This window comes from Tachysurus fulvidraco, chromosome 9 (genome assembly GCF_022655615.1).
Source record: "Tachysurus fulvidraco isolate hzauxx_2018 chromosome 9, HZAU_PFXX_2.0, whole genome shotgun sequence".
Taxonomy (NCBI): Eukaryota; Metazoa; Chordata; class Actinopteri; order Siluriformes; family Bagridae; genus Tachysurus; species Tachysurus fulvidraco.
This window is the reverse complement of record NC_062526.1, coordinates 12549002-12573421: the sequence shown is the minus strand read 5'-3', so window position 1 is coordinate 12573421 and position 24420 is coordinate 12549002. Positions and strand designations below refer to the sequence as shown.

At 39.7% G+C, this 24420-nt stretch overlaps 1 protein-coding gene across 2 annotated transcripts in view; it reads left to right on the top strand.

Moving 5' to 3' along the window:
* Nucleotides 1–24420, top strand: part of fam172a (family with sequence similarity 172 member A) — a 175436-nt gene that overhangs the window by 95723 nt on the left and 55293 nt on the right. Inside the window, exon 8 of one of the 2 annotated variants that reach the window (XM_047818158.1) lies at nt 8458–8577. The exons of the other annotated variant lie outside the window; for it this stretch is intronic. Within the exon in view, the coding sequence (XP_047674114.1) occupies nt 8458–8577 (120 nt within the window). The remainder of the gene's footprint in view (nt 1–8457; nt 8578–24420) is intronic. 2 annotated transcript variants of the gene reach the window in all.

Here is a 24420-nt window from a genome sequence, read left to right as displayed (position 1 = left end):
GCGAGGCGGGTCGAGATTTGACGAAGATGACCTTTCTGGCTATATGTAGCCGAGAGCTGTCTTTTAACAAGGAACCCCTGCCAGACAGGCACCGGTCCTTTTGTACTTTGTTAATGAGATATTGATTTGAAACAATGCACCACCAAATTTTGTTGAGATTAACTCCATGGTAGCAAGGTCACGCCTCTGTACAGTGATGGGCCGAGCTTCTTTATGTACCCGAGTGTCAGCTTGGATCTCTTTAATTAAACATTTTTTTCCCACTATTCCTCTCTTTTTTCCATTTCCTGTCTCTTGGCATGCACAAAACATGTTATTATTCTGGCCTCATCCTTTCAGCTGGCGTTGGTTATCATCTCACTGGCTTCCAGTGATCTCTCCAGTAGTTAAATCTCAATGTTTTTTTTTTTAGTTGTTTTCTCCACTTCCCTCTTTTTTTTTTTTTTTTTTTTTTTAAGCCTTTTTGTGCGAGACACGAGGGGTCTTTCATCGCTCCTTTGTGTCTTTGAACAGGCACCTTGTCTGTGCCTGGCCAGGTGTGAAGAACAAATCTACAGGAAAGAAGTGCCAGTAGCTATTTAGCCAACCTGAGACGGCTAGATTTTCCGTGCTATCAGGAAGCCCACGCGCCACCACAAACCCGGCTCCAGCTTTATCATTCAGTACCAAGCAGTCCTCTACACTGCTACCATTCAAACCTGATAATATTGAATTTCCCAAGAACGTGTGCTGTTGACAAGGGAAGCGTGCGGATAACTGGTGACTGAATGATAATACGGATCCGGTGAAGAGTGAAGGTTCACATTCTAATGGATCTGCTGTTGATGCGTAACTTACCCAGAAAAAAATCAGCTTGTTCCCTGATGAGAATTAGCTATCAATTCACTTTGAGGATTCGGTTGTGTGAGAACTTTTAGTCAACTTGTGTGGCCATGGCATGTTATTTATTTATTTGTTTGTTTGTTTGTTTGTTTGTTTGTTTGTTTAAAGAGAAGCTCATTAATAGTTGCCTGGAGAAGTGACAGGCATGTTATGGCATCATGATTAATAAGAGTAAAATGCTAGCTTAGAAGCTATTGCTGTAGAAATAGTCTGCGGTAGGACTGCCAGGTTAACATGCTTTAACATTTAAATAGCTCATGAGGTTTGAAACCCTGTACCTCAATTAGCTTACAAATCCTCACTAACTCAAGGAAAAATCCCACCAGACGCCCACACAGACCACGTTTGGATGCGACAGTATTTTCCTCTACCGTACTTACTCAGCAGTCAGTGAGCTTTTACATTCTTGTCTCCCAAACATGTCCTTCCTGTGGCCTGGTTAACCTTCTACTGTAGCCGCTGTCCTTGTGCATGATGTGCTGTTTGCACAGTGTGACAACTAGCAGTTGCTAATCTTGACATTTGATCCCAGCTCCAGTGTATCAGTGTGTTTGGCACTAAGTGCTGAAAGACTGGTATGAATTGTGGATTTGTCAAAACAAATTGGTGCTGTTTTAGTGCTATTTTGTTTCGGATCCCCCACGTCTGCAGCTGTTTGTACATATTTGCACTTTCCTCTGCTTAATGCTCTCACATGCGGTGTACAGATGGGAGGCTGAGTGACCGGGAGTGTGGCACATCCATGCAGCTGGTACCGTTTCTCCTGCTGACTGTAGGTTATAGCCAAGTGGCTAACAGAAAGAATGTCATTATGGTATAAAAAAGTGACGCATTCATCTCGTCTCATAGTCTCCCAGTCAAGCGGTAATTTAATAGTAATTATTAAGCATTGTGTTCAGTGAGTCTGAATCCAGGAATATAATCAGGAGCCTCTCAGGAGTCAAATCAGTAGCAGGAAAGAGAAAGCCATTGATGACATTTAGCATCTAAATGTGCAAAATAAAACATGCAAACTGAAGAATCAGAACATTCAGAAAATTAAAACAAATGAATCGAATGAATTAGAGGAATGAAACGAATTAGCAATTAATGCCAGCGCATGATATTTATGAAAAAACTTCCACCCACAAAGATGTCAGCAACGTATAGCACATTGCCTCATTGTTTTGAAGGAAGCCAAAAAAAATGTGTATAGTGAGAAGCTAAAGGTGATCAGGGTTGGGATCTGATGATGTAGTGAGCTGTCCGAACTGACTAAAGGGGGAAACCAGATAGAAAACTAGAGAGGTGTCATTTAATAATTTTTTAAAAAATAATATTGTCCCAAATAATATTTACATTTACAGATGTTTCGAATAATAAAGCTTCCCAAGAATCATGATTTGTATAGTTGAGAAATAACAGCAGGAATTATTTAAAAATAAAAATATGGAATTTATTTATTTGAGGGAGTGATCCTTGGTTTTTTTTTTTTTGTTTTTTTTTTTGTTTTTTTTTTAGGGGGAGAGATAATTTGGGATATATTTTTTTCCCAAAAATGAGGGGGCCATCATTAGGCTAATACATTTTGAATGATAAACTTTAATGATTAAATTTGCAAGATGGGTTTTTTTTCTTTCCTCGATAATGATAATTACATTTGGTGCTGCTTTTGAGATGCATGTAGGATCTGAATGAGAGCAGGGGCAGTTGGAAGGTGTTTGTGGGCAGGTTCAACGCGAAACATAGAAAACCATTGTGATTAATAAGAAGCTGGTTACCGTGGCAACTGTGGTGTAAACAGTGTTCCACATGATGATGGTGGGGAAGTGGAAATGTTTTTAAATATCAGATTTTGCCTTCTGTTTTTATTTATTTTTTTAAGAAATCAAATTGTTTTGTTTTCATTGTTTAAATATCATACCAGTTCAACTGTAATGGAAATTCCATAATTTTTTTTTAAACCTCACATCCTTTTCAGTGTGTGAATGCATGCTTCCTGCAATACGATAAAGTGACTGTAAGGGTATGCTGGCAAAATATCCCAGGTTCTGAGTGTGAAAGCACTATTTTTCTCTCAGCAGAGAGATCGATGCATCTTTTTCTTACATCCTGTGTGCGAGCGAGTGTGAACGTTGGCGGTAAAAAAAAGGGGGGGAAAGCCAAGAATTCAGCATAGAGCAGCGAGAGCAGTGATCACAGGAGGAGCCGAGAGCTCTGAGGATGTGCCGTAATGGCTCAGCACCTCCATTACCAGCTCGTCTCTTCGGCTATAGCTCAGCTCAAGAGGCGCTTCAAAGCCCTGTGCTTTCTGTACTGACGATTCATGTGTGCGTATGGAGACTGAATATATTCCACACACACACACACACACACACACACACACACACACACACACATGGACATACACCTTCAGACTTTTGATGTTAGTCTCTCTGAGGTGCAGCAGGTTAGAGAAACAGCGGGGAGTCTGACCAGACTGGCACATGTTTGGGTAGGAGAGAAAGAAAGAAAGAAAGAAAGAAAGGGAGAGAGAGAGAGATGGGTGAATCTGTCACCAGGAGGCTGTCTCTGAGGGCAGCCTGTTTTGCCGAGCTAATTAACCCTGGGAAATAATTACACAATATGCAAATTCTGTTGAGATAAGTGTGGACCCTATCAGAGCAGGTAGTCAATCATATGGTGCATAATGTCTGTGTGTGTGTGTGTGTGTGTGTGTGTGTGTGTGTGTGTGTGTGTGTGTGTGTGTGTGTGTGTGTGTGTGTGTGTGTGTGTGTGTGTGCATGTTTGAGTCTGTGTGCCTACTCTGTGGCCACCTTTGTTTGTGTGTGTGTTTGGGCCAGGTGTTAGACTCTGTGCTTGGATGATAAGGTAGTGGGACGTTACCTGCTTTTGCCAGTGCGTCGCAGAGGAGCCGAGCTCTTATTCATTCCTGCTCACACTCGCACTCATGCAGTAGCACAATGATTATAGCGAAAGAGCACCTCTGGAGGACTGACACACTGCATGCAATTTGTTTATTGTGATATTTGTGCTGTTTTGACATCCGAAAGAATAAAAGTAGGACTGGCAGGTCCTTTGGGGTTTTTTCTTTATGAAGCACTAAAGCATTTTCCACAGTGTTCTGTATCATATTGCGTTTTTAAAAAGTTCCCATTTGTTTGTAATTAAATCCCTTAATATGGCGTAAGCAAGGAATAAAACGCTTGCACTTTAATACCGAGGGTCATTTCCACTCCAGAGTAATTAACAGTGCTTCTCAAAGTGAAAGTGAACTAATCAGTTGTTTAACAATTCTATATGTTGTTATTGTGTAATGAGTAAGATCTCTTTTCAGCTCTTTCTGTTTTTCTCTCATCAATAGTCATTATGGTGGTTGTTTCTGATACCCCGGCAGACTGGTTTCAGATTTGTGTCTATCAAACTCTATTTTATTTGAGTGATCTTTCATCATCAGAAACGTGCATGGAGAAAAAAAAACATAACATTTTTTTTTTATTAAATTATTATTATTGTAGTGCTATAATGCTCAGTAAGGCTCCTCACCTCTACTGTGTCCAACAACATTCCCCTGCCACGCGTGCTACATGTGATTTGTGGATAGTAACAATAACAATGTTGTCATCAGTTAAAACACACACATGCAGGTTACTTTATTTCCTCAATGAGTGCAGACCCGAGTAGGAGTTGTGTTCACAATCACAGGAATCACAGAAATCCTCTGATCCGTCTCAGGTTCAGTTCCACATTCCCACATTCAGTCCCACAATGCACTGATATTGGAGACTCCTTCCATAATGTTAAACAACTCCTTGCAGAACGCTTCATCCTATCAGCAATGCCACGTCTAATGTTAAAAAGCACCACACGTCTTTTCCCTTCTCTGTATTAATAGCCTCTGATTATCTATTTTAAGTCCATGTGAATGTGACGTAGAAAATGAGAGCATTAATGTAATTAATATAAGCCTGTGATTTGTCTTAAAGCCAGCAGCACTGCTGGAGATAATTAATCAACACCTTTTGACCAGTCAGATTGGAGAATTTCAGAGTGCTGTGATTTTTTTTTTTTAACTTATTGTTAATTTCTTGTATGATGATGATGACTTTTTTGTAACCCTTTTATGTTATTAAAGAATAAAATTTGAGACAACAGTATAAAACAACAGACAACAGTATGAACAAATTCATGAGCAAAACACAAAAAATCTCACCTTAGTCTGGGAATTACTGGCACGTCAAAGAAAAGTTTCTTTTTTTTTAAAAAATTTGCTATAGCATAAACTTCAATAGATCTTTTATGCTTATGCAGGAATTATTTTTGCATCGAGTGTACATGATATTTCATCACTGCTCATTCGATCTTAAATTCTATTTAAAGTGACAGTGAAAAGGTCTTAATCCTCCTAAATATAACCTGAGGATCCGTGTTTTTTGTGTGCGTGCGTGCGTGCGTGTGTGTGTGTGTGTGTGTGTGTGTGTGTGTGTGTGTGTGTGTGTGTGTGTGTGTGTGTGTGTGAGAGTTGTGTTTACTGACTATATACATCACATAGTGAGAAGTGGTAGCTCAGTGATTAAGGTGTTTGACTGATCAGAAGGTTGAGAGTTCAAACCCCAGGACACCAAGCTGCCACTGCTGGGGCCTTGAGCAAATCCCTTAACCCTCACTTGCCAAATTGTATAAAGTTGCTATAAGCACAATATAAATGTAATATACACCCCCACCCCCACCCCACAATAACCCCTCCCTCCTTGCTCCTCCTCCTGACCCTCCCCCAATGGGACAGTCCAGGATGTAATCTGCTCTGCTTGGGTTGCATCACACGGCTACACCTTTCATATTTATTTACTTTCATAAACAAGCTGTTTGTCAAGAAATCTTTTACCGCTTGTCAGCTGCTTCGATTTTAATTCAGTTATTAGGCTGTGTTCAGGAGCCTAATCTCTAATTGAATGCTGATGCAAGAGACCAGCCAAACAGCGAGCAAAGTTGCAAACATGGAAGAAAAGTTGTTGGTGTGTGTGTGTGTGTGTGTGTGTGTGTGTGTGTGTGTGTGTGTGTGTGTGTGTGTGTGTTTGTGTCCGTGTCTGTGTGCACACACGCGTGTGTGTGTGTGTGTGTGTCCGTGTCTGTGTGTGCACACACGCGTGTGTGTGTGTGTGTGTGTGTGTCCGTGTCTGTGTGTGCACACACGCGTCTGTGTGTGTGTGTGTGTGTGTGTGTGTGTGTGTGTGTGTCCGTGTCTGTGTGTGCACACACGCGTGTGTGTGTGTGTGTCCGTGTCTGTGTGTGCACACACGCGTCTGTGTGTGTGTGTGTGTGTGTGTGTGTGTGTGTGTGTGTCCGTGTCTGTGTGTGCACACACTCGTCTGTGTGTGTGTGTGTGTGTGTGTCCGTGTCTGTGTGTGCACACACGCGTGTGTGTGTGTGTGTGTGTCCGTGTCTGTGTGTGCACACACGCGTCTGTGTGTGTGTGTGTGTGTGTGTGTGTGTGTGTGTGTGTCCGTGTCTGTGTGTGCACACACGCGTCTGTGTGTGTGTGTGTGTGTGTGTGTGTCCGTGTCTGTGTGTGCACACACGCGTCTGTGTATGTGTGTGTCTATGAGTGGCTGTGAGTTCAGGTGATCAAGATCAAGACTCAAAGTTGATGTTGCTTTTATATTAGTGTAGGGGTTTGTTTTTAATGAAATCACATTTTGCAAAAAAAAATTTTTGGATTATTTTTTTTTATTAACAAAAACCATTCAGGCAATATTGTCTTCGGCTTCAGTTTATGATGTCACTAAAGAAGCACAGTGACTAAAAGTGCTTTCACATACCCTGTGTTTCCCATTTCACACTTCAATGTGGATAAAAACATCCAGTCTGTGCGACTGGTCTCAGTCTGGTAATGAGAAAACATTAGCACAGCTCGGTTGCAGTGAGAAATCCCAATGATTGGACCCGGAATCGACCCAATTTAATTCAGCTCAATTTTATTTGGACAGCACTTATAGCAGAGGATTTACAGAAACTCTATACATATTCGATATGAATTTAAAATTTATTCCTAACGAGCAAGCCAGAGTCGACAATAATGATGACAAGGAAAAGCTCCCTGATATGATATGTGGAAGAATCCTTAAGAGGAACCAGGCTCTCAAGGAAAGCCATCCTCATCTGACAGCTTATACAGACTTCAGAGTCAGGAAGTGCTGAGTCATTACTGAAGTCATAGTTTTAACTTAAAGTTTATTGTATCAGAGTGAAGTAATTAACTCTTCAATCACAACTGGGAACTGAACGTGCCATGGATTTTGGGTTACCTACATCATTCATTCCATTCATTCATTTGTGTATGATTAAGTTCTTGCAGATGTGAGCTAATGATTTCAGTTCCCAGTGTGACGGCTTCTTCTTTCTGGATCTACATTAGTGTTAAGTCTATAATAAACTCAGAAATGATGCTGTCCTCTTGGTTGCACAATTCCACTCGACTACAAACTGTTTTAGAAAGGGCATTATTTAAATTTATATTATTTCCTGTCTAGCATCACTCAAATGAGGATGTCTTCCCTTCTGAGTCCGGTTCCTCTCAAGGTTTCTTCTCATTGTGATCGTCGCATCAGGCTTGTTCATTTGTGATAAATGTTATGTTTTTATTGTATATTTTACTGTTTCTATACTTCTGTAAAGCTGCTTTGATTGATAAAAGTGTTATTACAAATAAATGAAATTGAATTTAAAGTAATCCAAGCCAAAGAATCGTTTTTGTTCTTGGTATCTCTAACATAGAAACATCAGCTTTATACGTATAAGTATGTTATTACCTGTCAATATGCCTCAGCCAATTTTTAATTATGTGCAGTATGAAACCAAACCATCCTCCAAACCGGGGTCCTAAAAGACCCATTAAATCCCTCAGTGAGAACATGACCATGAAACTCTATTCAGGTGTCCTGTTCATGCATATTCATAGGTATATTCCTTGTTTAATTAGGATGACTGTGTCAACATGATCCTAGGGCAAGCAGTTTTGAAGGTATTAAATAGTTTTAATGCTTTGAAAAGACATGTTCATGTGCACTTTAAGTAAACATGGACATAATTCCTCTCCATCGAAAGGAAATATTTCATCCACTATTTCATAATTAGTCTTAATTTAAGAGCACAGCTCGATATTAATGAAACAATTCTCATTTGCTGCAAATCTATGGCTTCTCCAAACACAGATCGATGTCTGTCTTTTCTTTCCACGCACATCCTTGGCCTTTCTCTCCGTCTCTATCTCTCTTTTCTCATTTGGCCACAGCCTCACCTCGGGCCTGTGTTAATTACGAGTGTTCTGTCCACAGTGTTCTGTTGTGCGACCTTCCCCGGTGTCGGCCAGTTATGTGCTTACTGCTAGTATCGAGGCCACATTGATTGTGTAGCTGAGTACAAATTAAGATTTAAACCTGCAGTCACAGGAACTATCGGTTTTTACATTTGGGGCATTTGCAATATGCAAGGCTCATTGAACCCGGGAGGATCTCTCTCTCTCTGTTTGTGTGTGTGTGTGTATACACAGATGTTATCTCTTACAGTTCTTGTGTGTGTACGTGTGTGTGTTTACAGGATAACAGTTCACCCGAGGAGCACACACTCTATGTGTGGGACCATTTCATTTCCAGATCGCACGCCAAAAACATCTTCGTGGTTGCTCACAGCTATGGAGGCCTGTCTTTTGTGGAGCTGGTGAGTGTGTATGTTGTTTTTGTTAAAGGATGTTTGCACACACACTACACACAGCCTCACCGCTGGGAAAGCAAGGCCTGACCGAGTGGGTAAGAAGATGCAGGAGAGGAATGATTAAAAATACATCATGTTAAGCTTTGTTGGGAAAAAGCTCTTTTCTAAACAATCCAGTACATCCTTATCCTCGGGCACTAGCAACTTTTAGAGAGAGAGAGAATTAGGAAGAGAAGGAACGCAGCAGATGATGTGTAAGATTTTTTAAGCATAATTGATGAGAGTGTGTGGCTTCATCCTATCCAGTCAGTCAGAGAACATTTGTTAACATCCTGTTAACATCCTGTAAATGCTGTCGTTGTTTGTCTGTTTTTACAGTAGATCGAATACAACTTTCGCTTCAAACCGCTTTGCAGTTTGTAGTGTGATCACAGTATCAGGATTGTGCATGCTAGTCTAGATGTGATCATTCTGATAGTTTGCTAGCATGCGGTCTTCTGATTATGGTCATGGCTGGGATTCGGAGGGAATAATCACGGCTGTGCCGATAGCAAGCTGCCACTGCTGGGCGCCTGAGCAAGGCCCTTAACCCAAAAATTGCTCAGCTGTTCTAAGGAGATAAATGTAAGTCGCTCTGGATAAGGGTGTCTTCCAAATGCCATAAATGTAAATGTATTCAGTATAACAGCACAGGTGTGATGTTGCTTTATTGGAACAGTTCTATGAACAGAAAATTGATATCGATTAAGGGACATGTGCCCTTTGATAGACGGCCATCCTGTCTAAGGTGTATCCTGCTTTGTGCCCCTTGGATAAGCTTCAGGTTCCCCATGATGGATAAGTGGTATAGAGAATGGATGGATGATTAGATGCATGGATGGATGGATAAGGGACATTTCAGACAGAGTACAGACAAATGTACCATTTGTTTTTTGAAAATAGAACTCAAAGTACATGTAGTGAAATTTATACTACATATAAGCACTACTGAAACACTGCTCCACCAATCTGATTAGTGAACTGGACCTTACTGTTGTATAGACTACGTTATATACTTGCGTAAAAAGCTCTTGTTAACTTTTGAACACCAGAGGCTGTGGAAAATGGCTTCTACTTTGGAGCTCTAGTTCTGCAAAGGAGCTCCTAATATTTGTTATTTTTCTTATTCAATAAGAATTTTTGGGATAATTTATTAATATATTTCTTTCTTTTTTTTTTTACTTTGCTGAACCTGCAGTGCATTCTATTTATTGTATTAACCGATTTTTGATTTATATAGTTTTATACAGACCAAAGTGCACATTGCACCCATTTAATATGAATCATAATCTTTTTCTTACTTCATTTAGTTTTTCAAAATATTCTGGGAATCTAATCAAATCGAAATTGTGAAGACCGTATCTTATCGTGACTCGAACCTAATAGTGACCAGAGTGCATCACTACACCCTTACAACCTACAGTATGGCACCAACAAAAAAGCTGCAGGAGAGTGTAGTTCTAACGTTCCTGATGTTTTTTCTTTAATATCTGAAGCTTGTTGGACAAAGAAAGACGATGATCGGGTGTCTATTGGACACGTTGCTCACACGCTTGTTGATTTATTCAGATTTATTCATCGGAATGTGTTTAATCCTGTTCAGGCTTGCTGTGTTTTAAATAACTACTTTATTAATAGTTTGGGAGAGAGCGACTTCATTTAGATCTTCTGGTGTGGAAGTGGAGTGCTGTTTAAAGCCGGTCGTACACTAAGCTCTGAATATTTGATAACATCAGGAAATGCCTAAGTACATGAAGTCTGCAGCTTCAATAACGGATCAATAGAAAATAAACAGCGTATATCAATATTTCTTTTCTCCTATGAAAAAGTATACAAACGTATTCGTTTCTTGTCTGATTTCAGTGCAGAGAAATGAATCATCTTTATCTTTTTTGCAGCACAGACAGGGGACGCACCAGGCAAAGATGTAGTTTAGTCTGGAGGGATTGTATAAATGTACTGCACACACTACTGTAAATGTACCTGCTTGTGATTTCTGAAACAAATTCATTATTCTAAATGCACGCACGCACAATTTCATAATAATAAAATTATTGCACATACTTTTGCTCATGTCTTTTCAGGGAGTTGTTCCTTGTTGCAATCAGCTCTTGCTTGCTTATCAGTTCAAACCATTACACCGATTATACCAAACTTGAATGAATAGATTTCTTAACCATATGGATTCCTTCTCTCTTTCACACACAAGCTCATTTTTTATTCTGGCCTGGTAGCAGTGTGTGTTTGAAACGGACACTGTCTCTAATCACGGCTGGCTAATTTCAAGTGTTCTCAATAGCTTCTGTTCATTAAAATCTGACACTTCCCTAATGCATGTACATCCTTCACACAGCTGTGTGCGTATGTGTGTGTGTATAGAATGGAGAATAGATGCCAACTTAACACTCATAGAAAATGTGAGATGTTGAGGAAGACTTCATCTTTTTCCGATGCATTCAATAATGTAAGCTTCATTAAATGTCACCGATTTCTATACATTTGTGTATTATTTGATACACAAAAGTTGTCAGTCTGTGAAGAAAGTGTGTGCATGTGCAACTGCATGGGGGTGTGTGTCACCGATGACACCATGGTCTCAGTCATCTATTCAAAAACCTGTCAGGACAACACCACTGACTTCTGACCCCAAAAGTGCATGTATGTCATCTGACTCTAAAAGCATCTCCTTCCCTACACACACACACACATAGTGTAGAAGTAATCTCTGCAACCTTGATTAAATCCTTTGCGAGCTTTGAGAATGTTTATCTTCATTAACTGAGCCGTGCACACAACATACAGGCTTAGATACTTTGAGCACTCCACTTGCTCAGAACACAGAAAAAAACAACAGCCGAGCAGCTAATTGATCGGGAAAGTGGTCCGAGGGGAGCGCAGAGGGCATTAAAGGCGAGAGGAGCAGTGAGGGGGAGGAGAGCGAGAGGTAAAAGACCGCTAGCTTTAGCTGAGATGGACCGTTTGACACATGAACGGCGCTCCAGAAAGCTCGCTGTCTGCGGGTTAATTACTGCTCGCCTTCTGCAGTTAATAAACACGTTTCTGATCAAGCACATCAAACACTAACCGATTAATCCCCCTCCGCTTCATCCTCACATACTCTCGCTGTCTCTGCACTGCATTTTTTACCAGATTTTATTTATTTATTTATTTTAACCACACGTCATAGATTGTCTGGCCTAATTATAGTTACATCAAAGTACAGCTTAAGGCCTGAGAAAGAGGACAGGAGAGAGTGGATGTGTTAAGGCAGAGAGCACTAGCTTTTCCCCCTTCCTTCTTTCACACCAGTCAGCACACCAGTGTTTTACTACAGCCTTACATTTCTGTAATTTCATCCATACTTCTTTCCAGCCAAAGTATTCAGAAATGCTAGTGATTATAGTTCTAGTTACCATGTAGTGATTTCATGGTCAAGTCAGAACTCGTTCTATAAAGTGTCTCCATCAGCTCATGTATGTGTAAGTATGATGAGTGATGTATATTTTTCTCCTTAAAACCATAAGCTCTGTAGTCTGTGTTATATATTAAAGAAGTTAATATATACAATGCACAACTCATTCTGAAATAAAGACATTTTTTTGATGAGAACGTCCAGACTTCTTACTGAGTTTAACAGACAGTTTATATTTATTTATTTATTATTTATTTAGATAGATGCTTAGACATCTATCTAAGTACGAGTTTAATAAAATTACGAACATGTTCAGAGGATAACAAAAATCTGACTTGCATTTGTTACAGTATGAGATTTCCATATCAGAAGTCTTGCTTTTCTCATGGTTATATTCTCTGAATAACCAAACATGTAAAAACAGAACAAATGACATTGATGATCACTAAAACTAACTAGCTGGTGAGTAGCATGCAGGTTCTCCCATGACATCCTCTAACACTGGTTATCTGACCTTTATAATGTTCCTTTATTGTTTATGGGGATTTATTAATTGTCTAGTGATCCTAATAGAAGAACTCCAAAGCTTTATTTTTTGTTTTTTTATTTTTCTATTATACTGTAAAGTCCAGCCATTGATGTAACTGTGAAAATGAAGCAAAAATACATAGCAAATGATGATGAGGATTCGTGAAGAAATGGCAAAGTGAGATGTAATCCTTCTACGTCTCGTTCTTTTGATAATGTCCTGAGATCCTGAGTCTATAAACACATCTGTTGTGCCAGCTCTCTGCTCTGCGCATCCACACTTTACCCTCCACCTTTTGACCGTTTAACCTAGCTGCTCTGCTTTTCTGCTGCCCGTGCAGATCTCTCTCTCTCTCTCTCTCTCTCTCTCTCTCTCTCTCTCTCTCTCTCTCTCTCTCTCTCTGTCTCGCTTCTTTCATCTCCTTCCACTCCCAAGAGGTGACGAGAGCGGTTGTCGAGTTGGAGCACAACCTCGCGTAACCTTCCCCGGCTCAGCTCAGAGAAAAAAGGCCAGTGATATCAGGGAGGACAGGGCGCCTTACATAAGATCTTATATAAGCATACATCTGCATCCCAGCGCATCCCATAATCCTGTCTGCTCAGTACATCCCGTGTCAGCCGTCTGCATATACTGTAATGTTCACCATGGCTTGGCCCTGCGCTTCACGACATGTTTGCTTCATGCTTGTATATACTGTATCCAGGCAGCCTGGCTGAGAACACACTACTTTTCTACAGGGATCAAAGTGTCGCTGTGCAGATATGTGCCGAGTGCCGAGCGTATGCTCTAGTGCAGTATAGAGGAAAACCTGGCTTCTGCCTCACACCTTGTCTGCACCATGAACATATAGGATCATTTTCAAGACTGCTATTGCTGCTGTGTATAATTTATATCATTCTGCTTCTTGCCCTGTGAGTCCAAGTGTCTAAATATTGGTAGTACATCATGCTCCTGTACTATAAATCGATACACTCGATACACAGATCATCTTCTGAAGAAACAAGATGCGCAAAGTATTCGTATACTGGTCTAGATCATCTCTACCCTCACCACCGGACAGACAAGACACAACTGACTGACTGTGTAACCAGTTACTAAACATCATCATCATCCAGGATCCAAAAAAAAAAAAACCTCCTCAGACTCTTAAGAGTTAAAGAAGATCAAATATTTTGTGCCTTTTCCTGGTAAGATTTCCAAAAAGTCAGATTTTAGAGAATGAACTTCCAGGTTACAAGATTGTGCTGTTTGACCCTGTAGTGTTGTTACAGAAGGGAAATGATTTATAATTTCACTCTCTGGTGTTACCCAGATGAAGATGGGATTCCTTTGGAGTTTCTTCCTCCTATCGTATCAGGGAGTTTTTTCATGTCACTCTCTCCTCCAGTTTGCTCTTTAATTTGCTCATATATAGAAATTTTCATTATATCCATATTCTTCTTCTTTGGCGTTTTTACCTCTGTTAAGTAGGTGAAGATGCTTATAAATAAGCACTTGGTGCATCACAGAGAGTAGAAATGGGTTTGGGATCATTGTTTACTTTGTCTGAAACATTTGTGTGGGAAAAAAATAAATAACTGAAGCTTTTCTAAGAATATCTTGCTCCTACTAGGCAAAAGACTGGGGGGGGGGGGGGGGGACACTGATACTTCTGAAAAGCCCAAAGTGTTTACTTTATTGTGAGTCATGAACCATCACTGTGGAGTTTGACATGACAAAGATATTCAGTGCTGATCATGGAAACAACAAAACAGGCACAATTTTTTTGGCTTCTGGGAAAAAGAATTAAGCAAAGGTTATTATTATTTTTTTTTAGATGAGTATTTTTGTACTTTTTTGTGTTTTTGAGGCGAGTCGTTTTGATTCGTTCGTACTCCTTCCTGTCTCTTCATTCAAATATGTGTGGAAGGGAGAATTCATGTCCTTGTCCTTGTCCTTGTATACGTTTCTGTACAGTAGACTTAAGTGCAGCTTCGCAGCACAAGGAAATCCATTCAGCATTCGGTATTTACGCTAGAGTAACACTCTAGGCTTTCCTTTGTAATTCCATGTTTTACCCTTTGATTATTACGAATGAGCTTTATAGCCGCAGTTCAGGGCCTCTACCTTTGTATGTGTGTAATGAATTAATAAAAAATTTTAATTTCTCAGTTTTGTTGTATGAAAAGGATCCTATAAGCCAATGTAAAAACAAAAAATGGCCTCTGTATTTTTTTAAAAAATGTTTTCCCTAGTCATTGTTATTTAATTTTTTTTATTTTATTCCACTAGCGAGAGCGAGAGAGTTTCTGCAGTACTTATGTATTTCCGGCTTCAATTTGGCACTAATTTTTGTTCGTTTCTGAGAGATGACTGGCAGCTCGTGTTCAGAGAACGGAGGGCTGTCCACACAAGCTTTTTAATCGACTTCAGTTTGCTGTCTAGGTGCATCACAACAGTAAAGTCTAGACAGACTGTAACAATACAAATGAGAGAAAAGGGGGAAACATACAGAGTAATTAGCTTTCTGTCTCTCAGTGAGGATCAACACAAATCAGGTCTTCTGTAGTTTCATTACAAGGATGGAATGTGTTTTTTTGTTTTTTTCTTTTAAACCTATCCACAGGTATTTTGACACATTAGAAAAAAATCTTGTTTACTCCAAACCACTTATAATGGAAGTCAAAGGGCAGTTGTTTAATTCCGTCAACAAGTGCTCATGCAAAACATATTTTTATGGAATGCTTTCAGAAGTTCTTTAGTCAGAGCAGTTTTTTCAATTAAGCTCTAAATGTCAAAAACTTTTTTTTTTTTTTTTTTTTTAGGTGGAAGAACTTGGTGTGTTACCAAAGTGCTGCAGATTTGTGGGTATGAATGTACATGGATACACAAGACAGAATTACTCTTCATTATATTTCCTCTGTGTTGGAATGTCTTTCAGCTCTGTCTCATGCGAAGCCTTCACTTGCTAGAATGTGTAACCTTTTTCGCCGCGTGTCGCTTTGTTGCACGTCACGTCGTATAAATGCTGCCGTTTTAGGGACTTCAGTGTTATTGTGTCCACGCTTCATTAAGGAGAATTTTCAAGTAGAAGAGTTTCAAGTTTATTGTCATGTGCAACTGTAACCCATGTATACATAAATCATTAATGTATATCTGTTCTAATGAGTAAAAAATATCCTAATGATATTTCTTAAACAACGTGAACCTACTTTGGAGTCATAGTGAATAATACTGCACATAGACAGTCAGCATCTGATATCAGTTCTATCCATCAGTCAGAGTTCAGGTTTATATGGAAGAGTGCATTTCTATTGAAAATCGACTGCTCTAAACCTTCACTGCGTGTATCTACGTGCATCCTCCCGGTCATGCTGCCTTGTAGCAAGGCTCGCTAGAGAGTTCATAAATGTAAATAGATCTCAGGAACAGTATTGAGTATTGCTAACATTAGCAAAAGTGTAGTAAAGGTTTTTGAGTTACACTCAAAAAAACAACTTTGTTCTCTTATTCTGAGGGAACACAGAGTTTATGTTTTTTAGACAACTGGACATGGATGGATGGATGGATGGATGGATGGAAGGATGGATGGATGGATAGATAAACAGACAGACAGATTTTTGGAAGACGAGCATTTTCAGAAGAATTTATTGTTCTTTTTTTAATTAAGATGAGAAATTCTAACCATTTTTCACCTTTAGTTATATTAATGTTGTTCAGACATTCAGTCATAAATATAGTGATCACAACAAAAAAAAAGTAACGGAAAAATAGCGGGAAAGTTCAAGGGCAAAGATTTAGTTATCATTAAATGATAGTTGGCTTATCTTAAACCTTGCATTCTTCCTCTGTTTTCTCCCTAATTTGGCAAAAAATTCTCCCCTGTCAGAGGATATCTACCCCCTGGGGAGTGTGAAGGCTAGCACACACTTTCTTTGTTTTTGTTATTTTGGTAATGAACTGCTGCTCCTGCTGCATCACTGGGCAGTGTAACACACTCATAGTGAAGTGCCATCTGCCCTTTTCCAAATACAGGATCTCACAGATGTAGGAATGGCTGTGACACGGTCAAGGTTAGAAATCACCATCTCCTGAGGATACGAGCCATAGGGTGTGGATCAACCGCTGCTCTTCTAACTGAGTTTTAAATACATGGGTTTTCTGTTTTTTTCTTACAACTGGAAAACATGTCAAAATGTTTGTTCGGTTATCATACGTGATGCGTATTTAGATGGTTGGAGATTCATTTAAAAAAATCTGTGTGGACGTGTGTGTTAACTAGGTCCCCCTTTTTTTTGGTGTGTATTTAGATTGTGGTTGCTTATGTGAAAGTAAATTAATTGATGTGAACTTTTTTGTAACTGGACTTTAAGGAACTAGACAGTCTCTCTCACCCTCCCATTTATATTTCTCTTATATGTCTGTCTCTTTCTCTCTGTCAGTTTCTCTTTCTGATTCTCTCTCTCTCTCTCTCTCTCTCTCTCTCTCTCTCTCTCTCTCTCTGTCTCATTTTTTCTCTCCCTCTCATTCTCTCCCTGCTTCGTCTCAGACTTAATTAGCTGTTGCTTGTTAACAGGCAGAGAGAGTTTAGTGCATAAACAGGGCTGAGAGGATGAATGCACTCGCAGACGAGTACAGAGATAAGAGAAATCTCACCGCTGCTCTCTATAAATAAACTATCAGTAAACGCCAGTTTGGAGTGGCCTATCTTCTCACGGGTGATAAGACCCGTTTCAAGAATGTCTGTGTGTGTGTGTGTGTGTGTGTGTGTGTGTGTGTGTGTGTGTGTGTGTGTGTGTGTGTGTGTGTGTGTGTGTGTGTGTGTGTGTGTGCGCGCGTGAGAATGGGCCTGTGTTCAGAATACACATTAAAGTGAGAGGAGATTTTGATTTGACATGTGTCTGAGGTGTGTTTTTGTGTCTTTGGCATGTGTGTGTGCGCTCGTGCACACACCCTGACACAGACAAGTTTGTTAGACTTGCTTATTGTCTGTCATGTCCCATGCAGCTCATATGGCTGCAGGTCATTTGCATGTGAATGTGTATCAGTTATACATCTGCTTTATAGAATATGCATCAGGGCTCCATTGAACGCTGACTGACGCTTTGTCAAATACGAACTAAAACATTTCTCAAGACTTTTCATCCTGATCTGATTTTGCAGCGCCGTAACGAATGACTAAGATAGTTAATGACTTTCTGGTGTTTAAAGCATTTTAATCGGTCAGTATCCATGTTTAATTATTTTTGGTCTTTCAAACATTCACCTGAAGTCGACAGTTTGTCCCATATCGAACTACCATTTTATTTTATGAGTTCTTAAACTCAGAATTTTAACATCAGTAACACACCTCTTGAGTGATGTCAGTAAACACATTGCTCATGGAGTCTGTATTAGCATTAGAAGTGTTAGACCATTTTAATGACATGGATACACAAGGAGCCTTGGATATTATAATTTAGGATTAATAAACTATTAAATATTACTTTTATTAATGAATAATAACTGAGGGCTGAGTCATTTTATTTGCAATAATGCCATAAAAGATGATGATGAAAACGATGATGAATTTAATACCACAGCAGCTTTGACAGTAGTTCTGGATTATATTAATGTCATGTAACACATTAGAATTTTTGTAGCACCTTAAACAGGGACTTGTTATAAATAAAAAAAAAACAATACAGCTTTTCATATTGAGGCATTTATTTCTTTTTGACTGTATCCAGTGTCACTATTTCGTAACCAGCAAACCATTTTCTAACATGGGAAAATATTCAGGACATTAAGGCAATTACAGTTCTTCAAACACCTGACAAACGATTGTTTTTGTCTTACTGACATAAAGAGAGAAAGAAAGACAGCAATTCACTTGTTTAGCATATGTTCAACAGCAATAACTGTAACCTCAAACTGATCAGATGTATGATGTGCTGTTTGTAATACATTCTTAATAAAAACTGGGCAGTTTCTTGACTCGGTAAGAGGAGCTTCACTCGGGAAGTCACTGATTCTTTCAGAACGACAGCACGTCCTTTTATGTTTTATTCCTTTATTAATTTATGGTTAAGTAATCAGAAGTTATTAGTGGACTAATGAAGCAGACTGTATAGATAATAAATGTTGTGCCTATTCTATACTATATATAAGTATAATAAATAATAAGCATCTTAATGAACATTAAAATCTGTGTGTGTGCGTGTGTGTGTGTGTGTGTGTGTGTGTGTGTGTGTGTGTGTGTGTGTGTGTGTGTGTGTGTGTGTGTGTGTGTGTGTGTGTGTGTGTGTGTGTGTGTGTGTGTGTGTGTGTGAAAAGCCTCTTCAGCCTAGCTTTACTGATTTGTTTACCAGACCCAAATTTCATAAGAAATGTTTTGGACATTTTTCTCCCTTCCAGTCTTATGGTCACATGGACAAATTAGACATGATTGAATATTACTTAATGAAGGCCAAAATCTTTTCATGTTTTGCCAGACCCCTCCATCCCCCACGAGTGTTTCCATGACAGCGTAAATTAAAAATCATTACATCTCAAATAACTGTTGTTTTTCCTTTTCTTCCTTTTATTTTCTCTCCTCTCATTTTTCCCTCCAACAAAATCAGCATTCTCTACTTATCTACACATCCAGCCACTTCTCTCTCTCTCTCTCTCTCTCTCTCTCTCTCTCTCTCTCTCTCTCTCTCTCTCTCTCTCTCTCTCTCTCTCTCTCTCTCTCTCTCTTTCCCTTCCAGTTTAAGAGTTCACCGTGAGCCTTATGGGATTCATCATTGCATATTTACTGTGCCACGGTGTGATATAGCTGTGAGCTTTTTCTGTCGGAGCACCATTGATCTAGCGCGCCTGTTTGCTCCCGAGGTTACCGGACGCGCTCCCATTTCCATAAGGGCCCCTGGCAAGGTTTCTCTCCAGCATTGATTGGCCCTGTCCTAGGGAGCCTCACCTCGTCTACCCTCATTGATCACTTTGTTTTTCCCCAAGACAGTGTTACGCCAAGTTCATATCAAGCACCATGCACATCCCCCTGCCCCGACCTGCTCTGGGAGAGAGGAGAAGGCTGAGAGTGAAAACTTTGGCGCCAATATCTTAATAGTGTTTCCTTTTCTGCTGCAATAGGGAAAAAGAGAGAGAGGTTGAGAGGGTGTGTCCATAGTTGTGCATGCAGGTTGGGTAGTGACTCTGCAGCAGTGTGTGCATTGTGTTCATGTGCATGTGTACTGGATATATTCACAAAATCTACAGCTTTTCCAGCTAATACAGTATTGTGAAACGGTTTACATGCCAGGAATTCTCCTGCTACTGACACTTGTTTTTTTTTTTTTTGAAGCAGCATGACAGTTTTATCATTAAACATTAATGTCAGATATGCTTGAGATTTTTTTATTAGCACAATCCATTGTTGCAATCCATTATACTACCATGTCACACCGTCAAAATCCAAAATGGCTTCCTCATCACTGCATGTGCTTGCTACACGGGGTGGACCGTAACATATGTTCCATGGCTGATAGAACACTGTTGGGGATTCAGCCCTGGGGTAAAAGTGCATGAAATGTATTTGTCTAACAAGGATTGTGTTTTTCTGTGTGTTTTACAAAGATATACAAAAAAATATTGGCACCCACGGTTAAGTCTAGATTACCTGCCTCCATTATGGGAAAGCTGACCCGTGTCCCCATGAGCAAGACAAGCAGCACACATTCAAATGTTGAAATGAAAGGAAATGACAAATCAGTTTGCAAATTTGGAGTAATAGTTTAATACTCAGGCTTATCACTACTAACTCACCCCCACCCCATGCAACCAAACCAGACACACACACACACACACACCCCAACACACAGACACACACATTTCTAAGATATGTATGCTTTACTGGTTCTCTCAGTAATGTCAATGTGGAGATCCAGAAGTCTCCTCCATCGTCTGATCCTGCCATGCAGTAACATCTCCTTTCTCACCCAGTCTCCTGATGTCAGTGACTGGACTGTCAGACTGCAAGATGTCTTAAACTTGAGTAGAAATCCCTTGTTTTTGTAACGGCTCTGTTAGCTTACAGAGCAGAGGGCGCTAATCTAGTAGTTCTTTCGTTCGGCTAAATTCAGAGGATGTGAAGCAATCAAGAGCCGCCTCTGCCCTCCAGCACAAAAGAACCCTGAACCCCCGAGTCTTCTCTCGCGCTCTCTCGCACGGCCTTTTCTGTCTTTCTTCTGCTCTCTCACTCCCACTGAGTCTAGGGCATGAGGTCTGCTGCTTCAGTCTGCTCTGGAACGATCGCCTCCATCTCTCTCTCGCTCTCTCGCCTTTGTTTGCTTTGCTTCGTCTGCTTAAAGCCTTGGCTCTATGTTCTGTGGCGTGTAAGCTAAACTCACTCACTAACTCACTCCATCCATCCATCCATCCATCTATCTATCCATCTTTCCTTCCTTCTGTTCACTTGTCTCTCTCTGACAATTTTTATTTTTTATTTTTTATTTTTATCTATTCTAGTTAAGCTAGCCAAATATGGATCTTATTAGAGGCTCTTTAGATATTTGTTTTGTGAAAATATTAGATATTAATTCTTAAAATTACAAATACTGGCTCTCCAACAGAAAATAAACCAAAACGAAAACTGATTTTAAAAGGGCTGTTTTAAGTTTTCAGTTAAAGTGTGACTGTGGCTAGAAAGTGGTAGCTACCATAATATAATAAATCAATAATAAAAACTCAGAGCAACACATTTATGGCCATCTTCCTCTTTATATGCTGTACATTTAATTTCTCTCCAAAGTCTTTGGCCAGTGTTTTAATGCTCTCTGTTCTAATCTTGTGTGTAAATGTGATTATTGAAGTCTGGCTATCAGCTTTATCTTTCTTTCCGTATGTCTTTGGATATGTACAATCTTGTTTACGTGAGTTTGACATCATTTGAATCACCTGGGAAACGGCTTATGCCTCTGCTTGGGGAAAAAAATTGTTAGAGTTCCATTTGAGATGATACTAGCCTTAAAAATATCCAGTAAATAGTGGAGAAGATTTAGTGCACTTTCGATCTCCCACTATGAATAGCATTGGATTATTGTCTAAAACAACATCCTCTAGCATGTACAGTAAGCCGAAGCAATTTCCAGTGGATATGGAAAAGGATGAGCCATTTTGGACCCAGCTTTAATAATCAAGCAGAACTTGGAGCGGATCTTTACCTAAAAGGCGTATTCCAGGAAGAAGAGGCCCATGAAACTCCAGGAAAGAGCGAAGCATCTGGAAGGGTCTTTTGATGAAAGGGAGAAGGTTCGCCCTCATATTTTTCAAATGTCACTGCACTCTGCAACTTTGTCGAACGTCAGATATTGGCTCTCTCGTCTCGCCGTCAATACGGTTCAGATGTTTTTCCTTCCTTTCCTTGGCTCCGTCTCACTCCTCCTTCTTTTTGTTCCGTCGGTTTCGTTTGCCATCCTATTATTTTTATTTTTCAGCCAAACTTGATTGCGCGTTAGAGTGTTTTATGGCTCTTTTTCCAAAATGTGCTCAAGCATTTGAGAAACAGGGTTGAGGATTTCTTTTCTCGTTTTCTGGAGCGCTTGCTTCCTCACTGGTCTCTCACTGATAACTTATAATCTTTAAACACACACGGTGAAGACAAGGATATGAGTGTGTATCTGTCAATGCAGGCACATGAAGTAACCTAGTCCTTCCTGGCCATTATTTTATCACTACCTTTCTCTGGGTGAGTCAGCAAGCTTCCCCATCATCCTATCAGAAGGGCCAATTTCCCTGCCCCAGGCCTTTTTTACGAGGCCATTTTTTAAAACTCTGTGCTTTAGTTATGTACCTGCGGTAAAGCATATTTAATTTTTAAGCCTAGGAAACCGACACTGAAAAGAGATGAACTGTTTTATGTGCCATTTTAAGGTTTTATGTGCTGTGAATTATGGCACGCCCAGTGAAATATTGGTCACGGAGGAGAGAGGGATGGTGGGCAGAGGGGGGGAACGAAGGAGAGACTGGGCATCTGTGACTGGTAGCGTTGAGTGGCTTCGTTGTCACAGTCGAAAGGGATATGAGTTCTTTGAGTTTTGGGGTCATGCCCCACTGCTGCTCTCAGAGTCAAGGGAAGTGCTGACTAGTGGAAAAGACACACACACACACACACACACACACACACACACACACACACACACACACACACCTGCAATCAAATGCAAGGGTGTGTGAGAGACTGATACAGTATGGTGGATGCAGATCAGAATAACTGTATTCCACTGCATTATAATTTATCATTTCTAATACAAGCATCTTTACAAATTGTTCAAATGTTTTTAGTTTATTTCAGGGTTTAATATTTTTAAAGCATGGGTTTAATTTCTCAGAGGTTTTTGCATAACAAAACGGCTTGTGAATGCTGTGTGAACCCCTCACCTCCAGTATAGTAGCAAAAGTGTATAGTGCTTTTGTCAAAGTTATACTAAGTTTAGTGTATTTGAGGAAATGAAGTGATTGTTACACTGCTTTCTTACACAAAATGCATTTATGATAGAGAAAAAAGAGCACTTAATTGCGAATGTCAACAAGCTGTCTAGTCTTTTTTCTGCTAATCATGAAGGCTTTACATATTAGGACAAATGATACCAAGGTGTTCTTTTAACTAAGAAAGAGTTGCCAAAAATCATGATGTGTTGTATATATATTTCAAAATCTTTTTATCTTCTTCTTCTTCTTCTTCTTCTTCTTCTTCTTCTTCTTCTTCTTCTTCTTCTTCTTCTTCTTCTTCGTCTTTTTCTTCTTCCTTTTATTATTATTATTATTATTATTATTATTATTATTATTATTATTATTATATTTTTGAAAAGTATTTATTTTTATTTATTCCATTTATTTTATTTTGTTTTATTGGTGATGGTATTGTGGTTGAGGCTTTACACCGAGATGTTGAGCGTTCATGCATGTTATTCAGAGCCACTTCCCTCTGTGTTCTGTAATAGTGCACAATTCCTCTGGACTGCCTGACATCCACTTTCATGCATGGCCTATCGCCCTCTCTCTCTCTCTCTCTCTCTCTCTCTCTCTCTCTCTCTCTCTCTCTCTCTCTCGCTCTCGCTCTGTGTGCTCTCCATGGAACATTAAAAACATCTTGGTGATGTCAGAATTCTTCTAATCCCCCCGCATCACCACCACCACCACATAGACACCCATCCCCCCCCTCCTCACAACCTCTTACCCTCCTCCCTCCCTCCCTCTCTCTCGTCAGTTCTGCCTCTTCAGGCTGTTCATATGTGATGCCACCTCCCCAGTGACTCAACTCTCTCTTTTCCTTTTTTTCCCCCTTCTCTTTCTTTCCCTTTCTCAGTGTGTTGTGGGAGCTGGCTTCTTGATTTGGTCTTTTTTTTCATTGATGAAAACACTAGGGGGCACTGCCTGTCCTTTGTTTTAGCGTTCGCATAGATAGAGTGTAGACATGTGAACAGAGCAGGATTTCTTCACTTATTTTACTTATTTGTCTAATTTGTTGTGATGATAGCATTCAAGAGTTCAGCTCTCTTCCCCTATGGCTCTTTAACACACACACACACACACACACACACACACACACACACACACACACACACACACACACACACACACACACACACACATACATATATATATATATATATATATATATATATATATATATATATATATATATATATATGTTTATAAAATGGTTCCTGTCTGATCCTCCTTTTTGTTTCTTCTGTGTGCTCTCTGAGGGTCAGAAAAAAAAAACTCGAACTCTACGTACATTTAAAGTTCAGCAACTGCACTTTTTAAAACTCACACACTCTCAAACACAGCTTCAGAACCTTTACTGCTTATGAGTATTTAAAACTTTCAAAGTTTCTTCAGAAGACACCAAGCTGTCGCTGATAGA